The sequence below is a fragment of the Prinia subflava genome, chromosome 9, assembly GCF_021018805.1.
Source record: "Prinia subflava isolate CZ2003 ecotype Zambia chromosome 9, Cam_Psub_1.2, whole genome shotgun sequence".
NCBI lineage: Eukaryota > Metazoa > Chordata > Aves > Passeriformes > Cisticolidae > Prinia > Prinia subflava.
In genome coordinates, this window is record NC_086255.1 from 20049078 (window position 1) to 20065998 (window position 16921).

The 16921-nt window shown below is 44.5% G+C and overlaps 1 protein-coding gene across 1 annotated transcript in view; it reads right to left on the reverse strand.

Annotated features, from left to right (window-relative positions):
- Positions 1-5994: 5994 nt before the first annotated feature.
- SYNPO2L (synaptopodin 2 like) overlaps positions 5995-16921 on the reverse strand; it is a 38434-nt gene continuing 27507 nt past the window's right edge. Inside the window, exon 4 of the mRNA XM_063405854.1 lies at positions 5995-9835. Within this exon, the coding sequence (XP_063261924.1) occupies positions 7500-9835 (2336 nt within the window). The 3' untranslated portion in view covers positions 5995-7499. The remainder of the gene's footprint in view (positions 9836-16921) is intronic.

Genomic DNA, 16921 nt, shown 5'->3' on the forward strand with positions numbered 1-16921 from the left:
CAAAGGGCAGAGGCAAGCAAGTTTAGGATTAAGGCCAAGGAGGCTGAAATACAGATATGAGGAGTGATGGGAACCGTGGTCTGATGGGAACAAAGCATTTGTTTGCCTGGTCAAAGTCTCATGTGAGAAGTATTCATATACCAGGTGAGACATGGGACCTAAGAGTGCATCTGCAAGGAACTGAACAGAGCCTGAGCCTTCAACCTATTAGTATGGCACCAGGATTTAGAGGGTGATTTGTATAAAGCACTCTTGTGTCTGACACTTAAGCACCAACACACACCTTAAACTGAGACTCTTACCTCCTACTCTATCTTCAAATAAAATTACATGTCTTTATTTTCAGTTACCACACAGAGTACTAAATACTGCTCCTTTCTCCTTTCTATACATGGTTTCTCCTGAGACATAGGAAGGTCTAGTTCACAAGTCTATAAATGTCAATTGTGGGTCTAGCAGAGACTTCACTTGCGTCCTGCCATGGTGCCAGGTTCTGCAGGTCAATGGCTTTTTTGGACTGGGAATATTGTACCACCTTCTATCCCTGCCATAAATAATGCAATGAACTCAGAAGAAGATGTCTGTTATCTTGTTATCTTACCCACTCATAGTAGTCAGTGCTAAAGGTTTTAAATCACTACAGGCTGTGCTTGAGGTGGTTTTGTTTTGTTTAGGGTGGAAGGGTTTGGACTGTGGTGAGGTTTGGTGGCTGAATTCATTCTTTGCTTAAGTGCATGGAATTTCCATTAATGCCAGTGGGGTAGTACATGTGCTGCCTGTAGGATTTCTCCCCACTTCAGAGGGTTTATAATCATACAAGAAACGGTCTGTATCTCACTGTGACCACCTCCCTCTTTCCAAATATGCCCTTCATTTAAGTGGCCTGAGGAGCAGCCTAAACAAAGCTTTGCTTTCTCTGACATGAATCTTCAAAATTAATTTATTTTCGCACTGCATTCTTGTACACCTAATTTCAAATGTCTAGCTTCAAGTTGTCAATGCCTACAAACTCATTTCAAGAGTAGCATATGAAATCTGCTTTATTACACTGCTAAATGGACACAAGCAGTTCTTCAGAGAAGCATCAGCAGCAGAGCTGCCTCCAGATTTTGATCATGTAGAAGTCAAGAAAACAACATCAGTTTTCACCACTTTAATTTTTCAAAGATGGAGAAGTAAACTTTGCCTTTGCTCTCCTCTTTGCTTTATGCCCAGGACTGATCTATGTTGAAAGCATTCATAAAGAGCAGATTCCAACATGATTCAATCTGTTCTGGAAAAAATAGTTGCAAAACTCTTGATATGGCACTTTTTTCCTGGATATTGTGATGGTGGTGGTGATGATGAAATAAATAAAATTTTTGTTATTGTAAAATATTTCATGTATTCTTAACCTGTTCCAGTTAACACAGACATCAGGGAGACTTGTCAGTACTTTGTAGCACCAAAATAGGAGAAACAGTAAATGCTCTCTCATGCTACTAAGTGGGTTTAATGCACAGTAAGGTGTAGGACTGGGACAGAAATATGTAGGATTCGACCACAGAGATGGAGCGTGTGTGGAAATAGCTGCCGTTCCCACGTGTGCTATTTGCTGGGCAGTCTGTTTGTCTGTGTCACCCAGGAATCCCCTCCAAGCTACCGCAAGCCCCCCGCTGCCAAAACTCTGTGGTATGAGCCTGACCTTCTCCTCTGGTATGTGGGACTGAGCAGCACCATATGTGAATGTCAAAAGAGGATAGATTAGGAAGAAAGGACTTCCTAAGATTTTAAACCCTCTAGACTTAACGCATCAGGCGAATGCCAAACCCGCAGGTAACTCAGAGAAGAGCAGTGGCAACATCTAGTGGCCATTAAAGCTATGGGTCTGTACTGTCGGGGAACAGCCTTGTCTGTCCTGTATGCCACATGCTTCCCTGCTGAGCTCTTTGCTGCACATTATCCTTCCATCGGGTGTGATTGTTTAGGGATAGAGATCTCCATTAGGCACCTTATTATTTTCTGGTTTCAAACTCCTCTCCAAGGTGGGCACTGAAGACCAAGTTAATCCCTAGCCTGCTACATAAGTGTTTAGTAATCCTTTGGCTTGGCAGGCTCCTGTTCCACTTTTCAAAGTCTGTTTGTCTGGTTCCTTCTGACATGATCTGCTCTGAGAGGAAATGACTCTCACTTGAGAAGGTTGTGGAGGTTAACAGGGAATTTAATTAAGAGCCCTAGATACAGCAACCGTCCTGCAATGTGTCAAACCATCTGGAGTAGCTCATAATCCTACTATATCAGATTTATTAAGCAAAACAAGATGCAGTCCTAATCTGCAGCCTGTGCATCTGTATACTTACTTTTTTGGGAGCTGTGCTTCTGGTTGGACAGAAGCTTAGATTTGGCATCATTGCTGCCCCTTTCTGCATTTTCTGATGGCAAGTCAATCAGGAATACACTGGATAGTCCTAAGACCGACCTCCAGACCACTGCAAAAGGAAGCCCTCCTTGCAATTAATCTGGCAAACATCCACAAAATTATACTTGGACAAATGTCCAGAGCCTGCAGTCTAATCCTACAGCTGATCCCAGTGTCTTTTGCAGTGCTTAGGAACTGCTGTCTGTGACTGAGATATTTCTGGGAAATGCAACCTGCTAACGCTTGTCCTAAATGGAACACAATGAACCTCTCAGAACCCAGAAACTGAGTAGACTTTAACATGAATTGAGTTTAGAGTTAGGATTAGATTTGGAGGCTGAGAATACAATGAGATATGTTTGATTTTCTGACTGACTTGTTTTTCTGATGTCTTGGTTAATATTAGGTTAAATTGTTCAATGTGAGTTGATATTTGGATTTATCAGAGCTGACCAACTTCCGCTGATACTGGATTTACAAGCAGAGGGTAGGGTTTAGGTTAGAACAGGCTGAGGGGCAGTGATGGGGTAGGCCAGCTTATGCTGATCCACAAATGTCTTCAACCTGTCAGTGAGTGTTTTATAGTCTGTAGTACCAAAGTTTTGGATCTCACTTAAGTTTTTCCTTGTATGGGTCTTTTTTACTGTATAGAGGCTTTAAGCCCAACCTAGGTGTTTTTATTGATGAGACATCCCATCCTTTTCTGAACTCCTTATATTCTTGTCCTTAGAAATTTGTAGTAGGTAGTGCTAAATGCATGTGCTGTACCCATAGCAATTCCTCCTGGGTGCTAAGCAAAGAGTGACAAAATGCCACATGTAAAGTGCATATCACAAGTTTATTTTTCTGCACAAACAAATAGAAAGTGATTGTAAATTGGAAAAAAAAACCCCGACAAAACAGAAAAGGAAAAAAGTTATCTCCATAAACAAAGATGCCAACTCTGTTCATCTGGAGTCACATCTTTCACCAGACAGAGCACTGCTGATGGGCTCCCATTTTCAGAGCACTGATGGGTCTCTTCTGGGGAAAAGGGTCTAGTAGGGGGTGCTGGATATTATAGCAGAAAGGGAGCATATTCTTTACAATCCTCACACTGTGCTCATGTCTGGTATCAGTGACTCCTCATCACACCAGTCTCTTCTGAGATGCTTCCTCCCAGGTGCTGCAGGATCTTGAGGTTATCTCTGGTAAGTGTTCCCGTATATTGAGAGGGAAGGGACTGTTACTTCTGAAGCAAAGATAAAACCCCTGAATTGCCATAGCTGCAAGGTGAAGCCTGCAGCATGCTAGAGAGGAGGGATGATAAGCAGTTTTAAATCACAGCAAATGAAGACATCTTCAAATACTTAACCAGGGAACACTGGGCTTTGGCCTACCACTGAAGCTTATAACTTAGCAGGTGGGAGCTAAAACTTTTCAAACAACAGTTTATATCTTTGCTTGTTCAACAGCTGAGGAATTAGACATTTGGAGAGGCTCAAGACAAGCTTACATGTTTCAAAAGTATTCCTTGTAATTTCACCTGTGACCTTTCTAACAGGCCAGCCACAGTATTTTCATGAGCAGACATAGCGGAGCTGCTTAAAGCCAGCAGTAGTTCAGGTTTCTTCCTTATAACTCAATAGATGCATCTCAGTATTATTTCTCATCTCATGCTACTTGCAGCTACAGGCCTTATTTGGGATACACCACGAGAACTGTAGGCCTCACCTGCGACAGCCTCTGCTTCTGCAGATCAAGTCTTGCGTCAGCATAGGATCCAGAAAAGTTTGTGAGGGGCTGAAGTCCATTAAATGACTACTTTTGCTTCTAAACATAGCTTTGAAGCAAGGATGTGAGTAAAATACAGGGTTCCCAGCCTCTTGGTTCTTTCCCTTGCTCTTATATTTAGTATATGTTCTCCAATCAAACCTAACTTTTTTCATTTCCTGCCCATTACATTATCAGAAATGATGGGGCAAATGCAGTTATTCCACTCACTTGGATCATATCTAACATTGAATGGTGTTTGGCAATCACTCCTCAGCAGTAATTGTTGTCTCCCAGAAATCTGGAGTGGGATAACCAAAATACTAAACCCATGCAACCTCCCTTACATATTAAGGCCAGACTTCTCTATTTTTCCAGTGGCAAAATGATCTTCCTGAGACTTTCAGGCCCTGAGAGCCCTTAACTTTAGGGGCCTGAGGGAAAGGGATACTGGAGTAAGATTCAGACTTTCTGAGGTTATTTCTTGACTGCAGAATTATGTTGAGCACCCTTCCTCTGGTCCACACAACCCCTCTCTACACCTGAGTTCAGTAATGCTTTCAGCCTGGGCTAGCTTGTCTGTCTAAGGCTAATGGCTTAAATCACTAGCCAGGGACAGACAACACTCCACAAGGAGATGAGAGACAAAGCTTTTGGAGCGCTGCTACTTCTTGAGTTCCTTCGTACAGCTTTCCTAGATAAAATAGAAGATTCCTCCCTCTATGTTTGGGAAGAGTCACAGAGGTTCAGTTTGCACACAGGCTTTTTTCTTTTTGGTGTTTTTTGTTTTGTTTTGTTTTGTTTTGGGTTTTTGTTTTGTTTTGTTTTTGTTTTAGAAACCCGGGCAATACAGTACAGAACAGGATGAGTGAGAAAGCAATCATCTGAGATAGGTTTTGTAGCATAGCTGCTCCCCTTCACTGGAGCTAAGTGGATTCTGGTGATCTGAATTAACTCTGTGGTGATGATTTCTCCTCAGAGATCCTCTCTGGGGTTTTTCAAGGACACAGTCTCCTCATCAATTCAGGTTGGCTGCTCCTATGTCATATAACCAGATGCAGCTTCTCTTCTGACTCAGCCTCACTTTTGTCCATTAACTCAAGGTATTCTCATGGCTTTTCTTACAGTCCTCTCCCATGGTTGATAGTGTGCCAAGTGAGGTGTAATGCTGTCCTCCTCTCTCCCAAGCATGCTCATTATATGTTTCAGGGCCACCAGGAATGTGCACTGCAAATACAGGCCTGAAGAAAAGTCCAGCCAGAATGTGGAGGATTCAAAAGCAGAATTGAGTATTGCTTCTCCTTTTCTCCCTGCCAAGCTTGTCCAGGATCAGAGGTGCTAGCTAGGTTTTCCAGCCTTCTTTTTCTTCATAGGAGAGAGCACATGAAAAATCTCCAGGTGCTCACAGAGAAAGACTTTCAAGTCTCCAAGAAAAACTAGAGCCCCAGCTATCATGAAAAAGCTACACATCATAAGCTCCTGCTGTGCAGAGGAAGGCTGGCTTAGATTTAGTATGGAACAACACTAGCTGCACTGCATACAGACTGCTTCAGACCCACTTGCACTCCTTTTTTCCCCCAGAACCTAAACTTTTGTTGATCCAAAGTTTGTGCTCAGTCCAGTCAGAGAATGGCTACTGCTTGAAGAGGAGCAAGTCTAATGAGAGGGAGACTTGTCTCAGGAGAGAGGGCTAGGAGACCCTCATTCTGGCTCATGTACATGTTCCTAAGGGTTTATCAACAGGCTGGGCAACCCTGACCCAGAAAGAGGTGGCAAATCCCTTCCCTGCAGCTGGGGCATCTGCTGTGTTTGAGCCAGCGTTTCAGGAGCAATGCTTTTTTGTGGGATCTCACTGGAAAAGAGGCTGCTGGTAAAGGAGGACCACAAGCAGGGGGGTGTGGAAACCAGAGTACAGATGACATGCACACACACATGCACACTCCCTACTAATATGCAGATTTCTTCCTTGGGAAGGCAGTGCTTTCTTCCTGTATGCCTGTAGTATAGGGATAAGTTGGAGGCTAGCCTGGGACATTCAAGGAATAACCAGTACTGTTTCCCCAGCATCATCAGCAAACTGAACTCTATATATGTGTGTGAGTGCAGATCATCTGGGATTCTCAGAGCATTTCAGTTTTTACCAAATAGGGCCCACAATAATACCTAAGTAATTTTGTGTGAAGTTTTACTTGTGACTTTCTGTTTTCCTGACTTCCACTTCCATGCTGAGAATGTCTGTAAAGGCCCTCCATTTTCCCCCCATCAAAAGCTTTCAGCAATTTTATGTTGTGACCCATTTCTAATCTTGCCTCACGTCTGTCCTAAACTAAACAAAAAGATCATGTACAAATGCATATTCAGTCCTGCCTCACTTAAAGGCAAATGTACCTTCTCCCATGCAATCCACCTTTCTACTTACAGTATCCATATCCTGTTCAATGGGACTGATGCTGCAGGGCCTTTCTTTGTGCCAACCAGAGATGCCTGAGCTTAGCTTTGACTTTGTGTACCCTCAAAAATGGATACTTCTGCAGTTCCCACAGTTGGTGATAACCCCATCAAGTCCCATCATAGCCCCTCTTTGGCAAACTATTTGCAGACCTGGTAGTGATATTTAGTACCAGGTAGGATGACTCTCCCTTTTACCCCCAGCCCTGGTGATTGGAGGAGCAGGCACACACGGCCACTCTCAGGCCATGTGTACATGGGCAAACACCACTGCTCACTCTGCTCTCTTGCCTTCTTTCCCATGCTCCCACAGAGGAAATTCTGGGAGAAATGTCCCAGGTGAGGCTCCACTTGTCCTTTCACTCCCTGCTGAGTGTTTCTGTGTGCATGTGTGTGCACACACAAGTGTACAGACTGGGAGGATCAAAGAACAACAGTCTAATGGGAAAGCTGGAGCTTCTGTTCTGTAATCCCCCCTCTAACCCTTTCTTCCTGGAAAGCTCTTGTCTCTAGTTTCCTTCCATGCAGGGTGACTCCAAAGCCCTTGGGAAAGGAAAACTACTGCTTCATGTGTGTCTCCATGTGAGATAACTTCTGCCATTCACCCCCTCTGGAAGTGGGTTTTGCTGCTGTGTACAAGTTCCCAGTTTTTGTGTACCACACACGTGCCCTCTCTCCACATTCTTCCTCCTGCCGTAGCCACAGCCAGTAAGCCTTTCCATGAATTATCCCATCTGAGACCAAGGGGAGGCTGGGGAAGGGGGCAGTGCAGAAGGGCAGTAATTTTTTGATTTTTTTTTTCTTCATTTTTTGTCACTCATCCCAACGTACTGAGCTGACATGAAAGACAAAACAAATGCTATCTCTGCGGGGCCATAGACAGGATGGGAGGGGGGCTGCCTCAGTGATGGCCAAAACTTGGCCTCCACACATTGGCCTGCATGCCTGTTCTTGCTGCGGAGAATTTGGGCCTGGCCACCTGAAACCGAGAGGCAGAGGCTGAGTTTGGAGGAGGTCCCTGTCCCACCTGGCCAGGCTCTGGGGAGCTCTGATATGGCTTAGGGGAGGGGCTGAGCTCCACCTGGAAGGGTGCTGGTGTAGCAGGGGCAGAGGAGGCCATTTCTGTTCTCCACAGTGGCTCATCCAGCGTAGTGGCTGAGCGGGGCACAAGCACAGTGGGTGCCAGGCTGCTGGAGGCTGGCATGGGAGCCGGAGTGGAGAAGCGGCGAATCTCCTGGGTCTTGGCCATTTTCACAGGGACCTGCTTGGCTGTCGTGAAGGATGTGCTAGCCTGTGGGGTTGGCTGGCCAGGAGTATTCTGAGTGCTGGGGCTTGGGGGATCCCCAAAACAGAACATGGCTGACTTTAATTGATATGGCTGGTGGCGCATTAAATCAATGACCTTGATCCCTGATTTCTGGCCAGGTGCCTTTTTCACCTTGCTCTCTGCTTTGCTAGCCTGAGATTTGCTGGCTGCCAAGGGGTAGAAAGGGGAATGCATTGGGTTGTAAGCTATTGGAGGGGGAGCCCGGATGTTGGGTGAATATTTCCAGCATGAGGGCAGAGAAGGGGATGGAGAGGGGGTCCTGGGCTTGTACTCTGGCTTCGGTGTTGTTTCCACCACAAATTTGTCCATGCGGCTCTGGCGTTTGGCAAAGAGCTCTGCCCCTTTGCCTTTAAGCTGAGGCATGTCCTGGGCCCCATTTACCAATCCAGCATCTTGCTGAGGCTTGGGGGCCACTGGAGGTGGGGTCTTGAACTTGCGGCCTGAGGACTGCATGAAGTTGCAGGCCTCAGCACCCAGGCTGAGGAAGTCCTCCTCAGGCCCAGACTCAAAGCCTGCTGCAGGGTGGTCACCTTTTGGCTTCTCATCCAGGTTCTGCACCAGAGACAGGAGCTCAGGGTTGGGTGAATTCTTCTTCTTCTCCTCAATCTTACTGAACATGGGTTTCTTGTTGCCCCGTCGGCGAGCCTCCTGCAGGATGCCTGTGCGGGGAGCTGGCACAGCAATCCTCTGCTCCCTGGAGGTTAAGGGATCCGATGGAGGTCGTGGCATTGCTGGAGTGATGGCAGGAGAAGGCTGTTTGGGCGCAGGGGAACTGCTTCTCATGTGCTGTGATGGTGCTGGACTAATGTACAATGAAGAAGAGGCTGTTCCAGGGACTCGTGGCTGGGATCCTGCGGAGGCCATATCCCCTCCTGGCTTTGAGGGAGTTGACAAAAAGATCGAGGTGGTGGATGTCCGGGCAGTGTTGGCAGAAGGCTTGATCTCTGAAGCACTTCCTCCCGCTTTTGGCTGTGACTCCAGTGGTGATGTTGGTCTTCCTGGTGCAGGAATATACAGAGATGTGGAGGAGCTGACTGGACCACGCTGTGTTGGCACTGGTGCATTGGCAGGTGTTCCTGGAACCAGAGGTGAGAAAGGGGGAACCACTGGGCTTTGCCCACCCAGACTTTCAGTGGGTTTTTTGGGTGCAGATGGCCTGAAGATGACGGAGGATGTTGCTGGACGTTGGCCAGAAAAGCCAGGAGTAAAGGGCCGTGCAGACCTGTTGAACATGCTTGTTGAACTTGCAGAGAAGGGGTCGGGGGTGCTTGGGGGAGGCGGGAAGAAAGTGGGGCTGGGGGCAGTCAGGAGCTGAGTGGGGACAGTGGCTGGCTGCTTGCTGGGCACTTGCACACCTTCCAGGTGGATGCTGAGGGGCACATTGTCTGCCTTCTCTGGCACAGGCATGTCTCCGTTCACTGTGCCCTGCTTTGGCTGGGCAGCTGAGGCAAGCTCTGGGCTCTTCTGCACTGGAGTTTTCTCAACTGTGTACTTCCCAGCCCGTTCCCTCTGCTGCTCAAATAATCGTGCTCCTTTACCTGAGGCCTCACTCAAACCTTTTTGCTTCTCTTCCTTCTGTTCGGAGTCAGATTTGGACTTTTCAATGTCTAGGTAAGTGTTGTCCCAGTCTGAGTGATTCGTTAGGCTTCGAGCATCAGAGAAACCTTCCTCATCAAATTCAGATTCACTAGTTGGAAAAACTCCGTCTTCCTCCTCATAGGAGCGGTCTTCATCAACACTGCCAAAGCTTACCAGTGTGTACTTCTTAGCCCTCTGCCTGCGTTTTTTAAACATCAGCACCCCCTTGGAGTGGGGGTTGGGTGCATCTGTCAGCAGGGACGCAATGGTTCTGCACTTGGTTTTGGCTTCTTTCACGTTCTTCTCCTGGATGCTTTCGTGGCGATGGAGCTCTGAAAGAGATAGAAAGAGGCAATCTCAGCGATCAGAAAAGGTTGGGTGGGCAAAGGTGGACAGTGAAATGGCTATAGGTGTTCTAGTGCACATAAGAAGAAACACACCCCTTGCCCTTCTTTTTCATTCCAGTTTTGCTGATGATAGTGTCTTTATAAACTGTTGATAGAAAATCAGGAGCAGTTTTCTTTCCCTGCAAACACAGTAGAAGTCGAAGGTGTGGGGAGGGAACTCCTCCCACTCTGATGGCTGGTCTGTTTCCTCATTAGATCTGGGATTTCCTATTTCTGAAGCATGTGGCCAAGAGTCCCTGATGTTTTTAAAGTGCTTGCCCTTGCTTGTGGAAATTTTTACCATTTATTTGTCACCCTGAAGGTGGAGCCCTGACTTCTGTAGATGTTCCTTCGATCATATAAAGGACCACATGTGTGCAAGAGGAGAGGTGCTCTGCAGGTACAGCAGGGCTGCTCCTGATCTGAGCCCTGCAATGTCAGCTACAGTCAGTGTGTACAGTAGCACTGTGTGTAGGGCTGTTTGTTGCTCTGCAACAGCCCTGCCACTGCAGGAGGCAAAGGAAGCATGATTTCATCCTTGCTGCAGTCTCTTCCCTGTGCCCATGCCTGGAAAGGAAAAAGAGTATTTGCTCCTGAGCAAGAATTCCAGATCCCCACAACTGATCAGCCAGACCAGAAGGAAATCCACTTAGGCTTGCTTGGAAAAGACAACACCTGTTGGAACACTGGTATGAGAGTATGGGATAATAATTTTCCACCTGTTCTGTGGTCAGTAAAGCCCCAGGGAGGAACGTTGTGTCCTCTGTCTTTGTGCAGGGAAAGCAGGTGGTAAATATGATTCGATAGTAAAACCAAACTTGTCTGTCCTAAGGAAAGTATGGACATGCCTTGAATCACTGTTGAAGTGACAGAAGTCAGCACTAACCTTGCACAGAAAAAAAGCCTCACATGCCTAAACCACAGACTAATTTGTGATGTCTTTCATTTCACCCTTTTTCCCAGCATGACAGTACAGATGGAACAACCATCCACTGTTTGCATCTAATAATTTGTCACAAAAACAGAGACAAAATTTATCTCCAGCCCAGAGAGACATAATAAATTATGCTCTGCTGAAGGAATGGAGAGGAGAGGAGAGGAGAGGAGAGGAGAGGAGAGGAGAGGAGAGGAGAGGAGAGGAGAGGAGAGGAGAGGAGAGGAGAGGAGAGGAGAGGAGAGGAGAGGAGAGGAGAGGAGAGGAGAGGAGAGGAGAGGAGAGGAGAGGAGAGGAGAGGAGAGGAGAGGAGAGGAGAGGAGAGGAGAGGAGAGGAGAGGAGAGGAGAGGAGAGGAGAGGAGAGGAGAGAGGAGAGGAGAGGAGAGGAGAGGAGAGGAGAGGAGAGGAGATGTGCAAGGCAGCGCTGAGGGATGATGTTAGCTCAAGAGATGAAGGAAACTGCTCACTCTTCTCAGGATCTCACTTCTGTTCATTTTATCACAAAGCATCCATTCAATGTGAACCTGTTAATGTGGCAAAGTCACCTGCAGTGAGGGACAGGGAGCTTATTTAAGAAGTTTACTAGTTTTCCTGAGGGCTGCAGTCTCCTAAAACCTTTCTAGGCCACACAATTGTGGTGTCATCATTCTGTACTGCATCAGTGTAACCACAGCAGAAAGGGCTTCCCTCTCCCACCCCATGCTGAAAATAAAGTGTTGATTTGCAAAGCAGTCATCCTTCATGGAAGGTCTCAAAGTTTGCAGCCATTCCCTAGCACATGCTGCTGCTTTGGGATTTCAGCAAGGGGACTTCTGTGGTTTGAGATCATTTCACGTGGATGCACAGTTCATTCCTCTCCTTTGCAACCAGAACTAGAAACAGGAAAAAGCAGTGCTGAAATGACTCATTATTTGTACTTGCATTTGCAAAGTGAAGGTTCTTTCCAAACCTTTCCTTAGAGAATGACCCCACCTTGCTGAACCAAGACTGAAGTAGTGTCCAGTGTGACTTTAATGTTCTTCAGAGCAGTCACAGACTTGCCCTCAAAGACCTGCTATCTGTGATGGAATCAAACTACAGTCCCTGAAGGGCTGCCCACTTCATTTACAGATCTGCATTCCTGTGTCTCTAGGGGTTGTTGGCAATGGAGAAAATAAGGGAAGTTGCTACAAACAACCTTGCTACAAGCTACTTACACCTCACATGGTGGTATTTTGCTTCTAAATTTACAAGCAGAAAGAGCAGCACCACAGGATCTTAGTCAAGTGCAGAATATGCAAACTCTGACCTGAGTGATTCACAGAAGGATTTTTAGCATCAGGAGCTAACAGATAGGGAGCAACACCATTCAAAGTGATGTCTTCACAGCCCTTTCTGACAGCAGACTACCATAGAAGTGCCAGCTTTAGAGTCTGGGCTAACAAATACTGTCAGAGAGACTGTAACAGAGGATGGTCTTGGCTTTAACTCCACCAGCTCAGCACTAGGATCCACGTACAACTTCCCTTGGAAGTTGCTCTGAACTGTCCTGTGCTGTGAAGGAGCTGGCAAATAGGGCCCTCTGGGACCTGCTTTTCACCTCCCTCTTTTCTTCTTCCTACCTCTCTCCTCATCAAAGGCTAAAGCACATGACTAATTACACCAGTCCTCCCAACAGAAAAATGGTCATGCTATTAAAGCTACAATCTTCCACAACAGTTTAAGAAAAAACAGGAAGAGAAATCTTCCTAAGATGACTCGTAGAAGGTAAAGAGCAAGAATGAAATCAGAATAGGCAAAAGAATATGAGAGTAGACTAAAATAAGGAAAGGAAAGGAAGGAAGGAAAAAAGAGAAGAGAAGAGAAGAGAAGAGAAGAGAAGAGAAGAGAAGAGAAGAGAAGAGAAGAGAAGAGAAGAGAAGAGAAGAGAAGAGAAGAGAAGAGAAGAGAAGAGAAGAGAAGAGAAGAGAAGAGAAGAGAAGAGAAGAGAAGAGAAGAGAAGAGAAGAGAAGAGAAGAGAAGAGAAGAGAAGAGAAGAGAAGAGAAGAGAAGAGAAGAAAGAAAAGAAAAGAAAAGAAAAGAAAAGAAAAGAAAAGAAAAGAAAAGAAAAGAAAAGAAAAGAAAAGAAAAGAAAAGAAAAGAAAAGAAAAGAAAAGAAAAGAAAAGAAAAGAAAAGAAAAGAAAAGAAAAGAAAAGAAAAGAAAAGAAAAGAAAAGAAAAGAAAAGAAAAGAAAAGAAAAGAAAAGAAAAGAAAAGAAAAGAAAAGAAAAGAAAAGAAAAGAAAAGAAAAGAAAAGAAAAGAAAAGAAAAGAAAAGAAAAGAAAAGAAAAGAAAAGAGACAAGACATTTGTACCTGCATAAGGCTGATCCAAGCTTGAGAAAGTACAGTCCAGACCTGGAGAACTGGGCATGTCACAAAGCCTGTTTAATTCACAACTCCCCATAAACAGAAAGAGAGGCAATGAGAGAGGAGCAAAGCAGTGCCCTTCTGGAGCAGAACCAAAACTCTGAGATGTCCAAGCTCTTTGCTATCAGTCCACAAGCCTTTTAAAGCCTCTCTTTTGTCTCGTAGGCATTGCTGCTGAAAGCCATGAGGTCACTTCGTCTATTTTTGTCTTCATAGCTTCATCACTGAGCAGTGTGATGGACATTGTCACCTGGCACTTAAACACCCTTATTCTTTCCCCCACTCTGTACTCCCTGTAAAGAGAAATTTACTTTTTATTTTAAAATAAGAAAATATACTCTATATTACCGCAGCTTTTGTGGTGCAAGCTTCAGATTAGAAAGGTGAAAGCTTACCAATGCCTCAATGTCCAACATTTCTTTGCCAAAGAGCCCTTCAAAGAGATGAAAATAACACAGTGTGCATGTCCAACATGGAGAGGCAGAAGAAACCTACACAGGAGGAAAATAACTTTCCTTGCCTGAAACTCTTAGAGAGCACTCAGCCCCAGGTAAAGAGGAAGAAAAGAGAGAGCAGATACTTTCCGGTGTTTATCAATTTTCTTCCATGTCTGAGGAGAACCAGTCTATGATTCAGATTTCTGTTGTGTACACGACTGAGGAACATTTAACAGAGGGGCATTAGCATCCTGCATGCCTGCAGTGAAGTTGTTTAGCTGAATTAAAACACCAGAGGCTGTTACCTACACTGAAAGCCTGGCTGTGCCCAGGGAGGGTGAGAGAGTGTTTGGAAACCAGAGAGTGGTGTTTTGGCAGCACCATTCAGAGCTCCAGCACTGGAGACTGAGGGGCGTTGAAAGATGAGATACTGATAGTGAGGACTGTGGTGGATGGCAAGGAAGGGAATAGATGGTGCTGGGAGTCTGCAAATCTCTGCAGTTGTGGCCTGCTCAGCGTCTCTTCACACTTTGCCTAGGTCCTGTCTTATCGCTCCTTTCTGTACTCGAGCAATAGCTCCTGTGAGACAATCCCAGAGCTGGGGCCAAGGGACACTCTCCCATGATTCTCCCTCCCAGCAGTCCCAGCCTGAGCATTTCTGTAGCCTTGGCAGACCATGTCCAGTGTTAGAGAGCCTGGAAAATGAAGGTCTGACCATACATGAAGGTCTGACCATGCATGCTGCAGACCAGCAGCCGTCACTGCACACCAAGACAACAACTCCCACAAGGAAACATTGATGTAGAGGGACCTGTCACATCTCATACAGAGACTCTTAGAGCAAGAGCAAGGAAAGTGGTTCAGTCTCTTCTTTGTTGAATATTTACACATACAGGGATTTATGTAAGTATATCACATACAGGGATTTATGTAAGTATATGTCTCTTTGGGGAAACCTTATAATATTGATACATGCCATTGGAATGAAAATACATCTCTGTCTCTTGTAAGAACATTCAAATGGAATAGATAAAAGAGTAAAAGGAAGGTCTATAAAACTCTCATAAATTCTGTTGGTGTAGTGAATAATTCTGTAGAAAACTTTTTGTTAACTTCTAAAGCACTTATTTCATGTACACACTAAATTCTATTGGAAAAAATCCACAAAAAGGAAAAATTTCTATTAAGCAAAGCCTATGAAGATTTTCCTCTTAACTAAGTTTCACTGAAGTGACATGATTTTTGTTACTAATTACAGTAAAGAGAAGTGTAAAAGGTATAATTCTTTTCAAGATCAGGCCTTATTAAAAGAAAGCATTTTAATGTATGCCCAGGCAAGCTACTGAACAAGCTAGTTTACATGAGGTCACATACTGTTCATGTTCTCTAGGAAACAGTCAGTGGTAAATTTTATTACCATGATCGAATTCTAGAAAAGCCAGTACTATAGAAAATAAGGCACTCTGCTACTTCCAGGGATAAAAAGCCTGTTCCTCTCTGATGAAATGCTACTTGTCAACTGCTTTTTTCAGATGCGGTCACCTCGAATTTTGTTCTTCCAGCTATTTATGTTAGACAAAGTCATTTTCCATGGCTAACGTTGCAAATATCTCAGTAAGTCATTAGAGGCTACAGACATCTAATACTTTACATACCTGAAGTCCTTTCAAAATAAGATTTGGATGGAAGATTTTATATTGACCTTCTAAGCATTTCCCTGTTTAAAGTTTCAACCTTCAAAGCTTTGATCAGTATTTAAATTGCAAACAGTTAAGCAGAGGAGTATATATTCTTTTACTTCAAAGTAAAGGTAAAACTCTTGGGATAGGAAATATTTGTCATTCTTGGATATTTACACACTTCCATCATATAACCAGTGCATAATATAAAACAAAGATATGGCTTCAGCTCCAGTTTAGGATGGTACAGACAAATGCTACAGTCTCCTACTCAAATCTGCAACACTTTAGCATCTATCTGAGGTTAAATAGTTAAAATACTTGTCAAACCAGTGTTTCTTCTTAAATGGCTAGTGATTTTAAAGGTGAGACAGTGGGGACAGTGAGACACTGCCCCACTACAATCTTCTGGTTTTGGAAAACCAGAAACAGGCTTTTCTGAAGGTGAATTAACAGCTCACGGAAAAATCATGCCCAGTCATTTTGTAGATTTTTGACCAGTCTTAGCCATACTGCTATTGGAGATCTCTGTTAGGCAGAGAGGGTGTAGAGACATCCCTGTGCATGGCTGCAATATCTTAGTCTCATGGTATCCTGCTGGAGACTTGAATATCTTGTTCATTCAAAACAATCTCTCAGCTGGGTGACAGTTTTCTTTCTGAGCTGGACGGAAATGTGTCCTCAGTGCAAAAGGTTGCACACATGGCCAGTTTTTCTGTGCTGACAGCTCACACCTGGGCCCTGAATATCCCCTGTGTAGTCTTTTCCCAAAGGAGAACTTTTTTTGCCAGGACAGCCCCTGTTGAATGCACTAGTGAGTCTGTCTTTTGCAGTTTTAGCCCAGTTTCCTATGAAAGGTTTATGCGGTCAGTGCTGCATGTCTTTCGATCTTACCCATTTCATGCTAATAGCTTTTGAGTCAACTTGCTAATTTTAACAGTCTGAAGTCACAAAGATACAACACTCCTACAAGTTTACATGGAAAAGGAGAGAGACCCCACTGTAGGAAGCAAGAAGCCTGAGTGCAGTCTTAATTAGGCATCAAAAACTGAAGAACACACACACACACGCTTTCTCATTTTGAATGTGAGAGACAGACATCAGACAGATTTGCATTTACTAGACATGAGAGAATGAGATATCAAATACAAAACATAAATTAAAAGGATGCCAGGATCTGCTAATTCTACTGCTTACAAAATTGCTTGATGTCTGCCAGCAGGATACCACTGATTGATCACGTCTTTGTCTTTCAATCTATCCAACATCTACTCCAGTAATACAGACAAGTATATGCTCACTATCTCACTATGTGGACTTAACTAATCCTCTAGTACTTGCCATATAGTCTCATTAACCAGGAGATTTTAGTCCCTTTCTACGACTATTCAAGTTCCTACTAAATTAGAAATTCTAGCCTTTCACAAGACAACTGAATACCTTCCATGTGTTATGTCATTTGCCAATTAATACACAGCAATCTCCTCTGAATCCGCAGGACACCCATTGAAAAATGGTGTTATTGCTCTTTCCTGTTACTGCTTGCTAGCTACAACAACCAAGAGAAACAAGCCACATTTACAAAGCTTCACTAG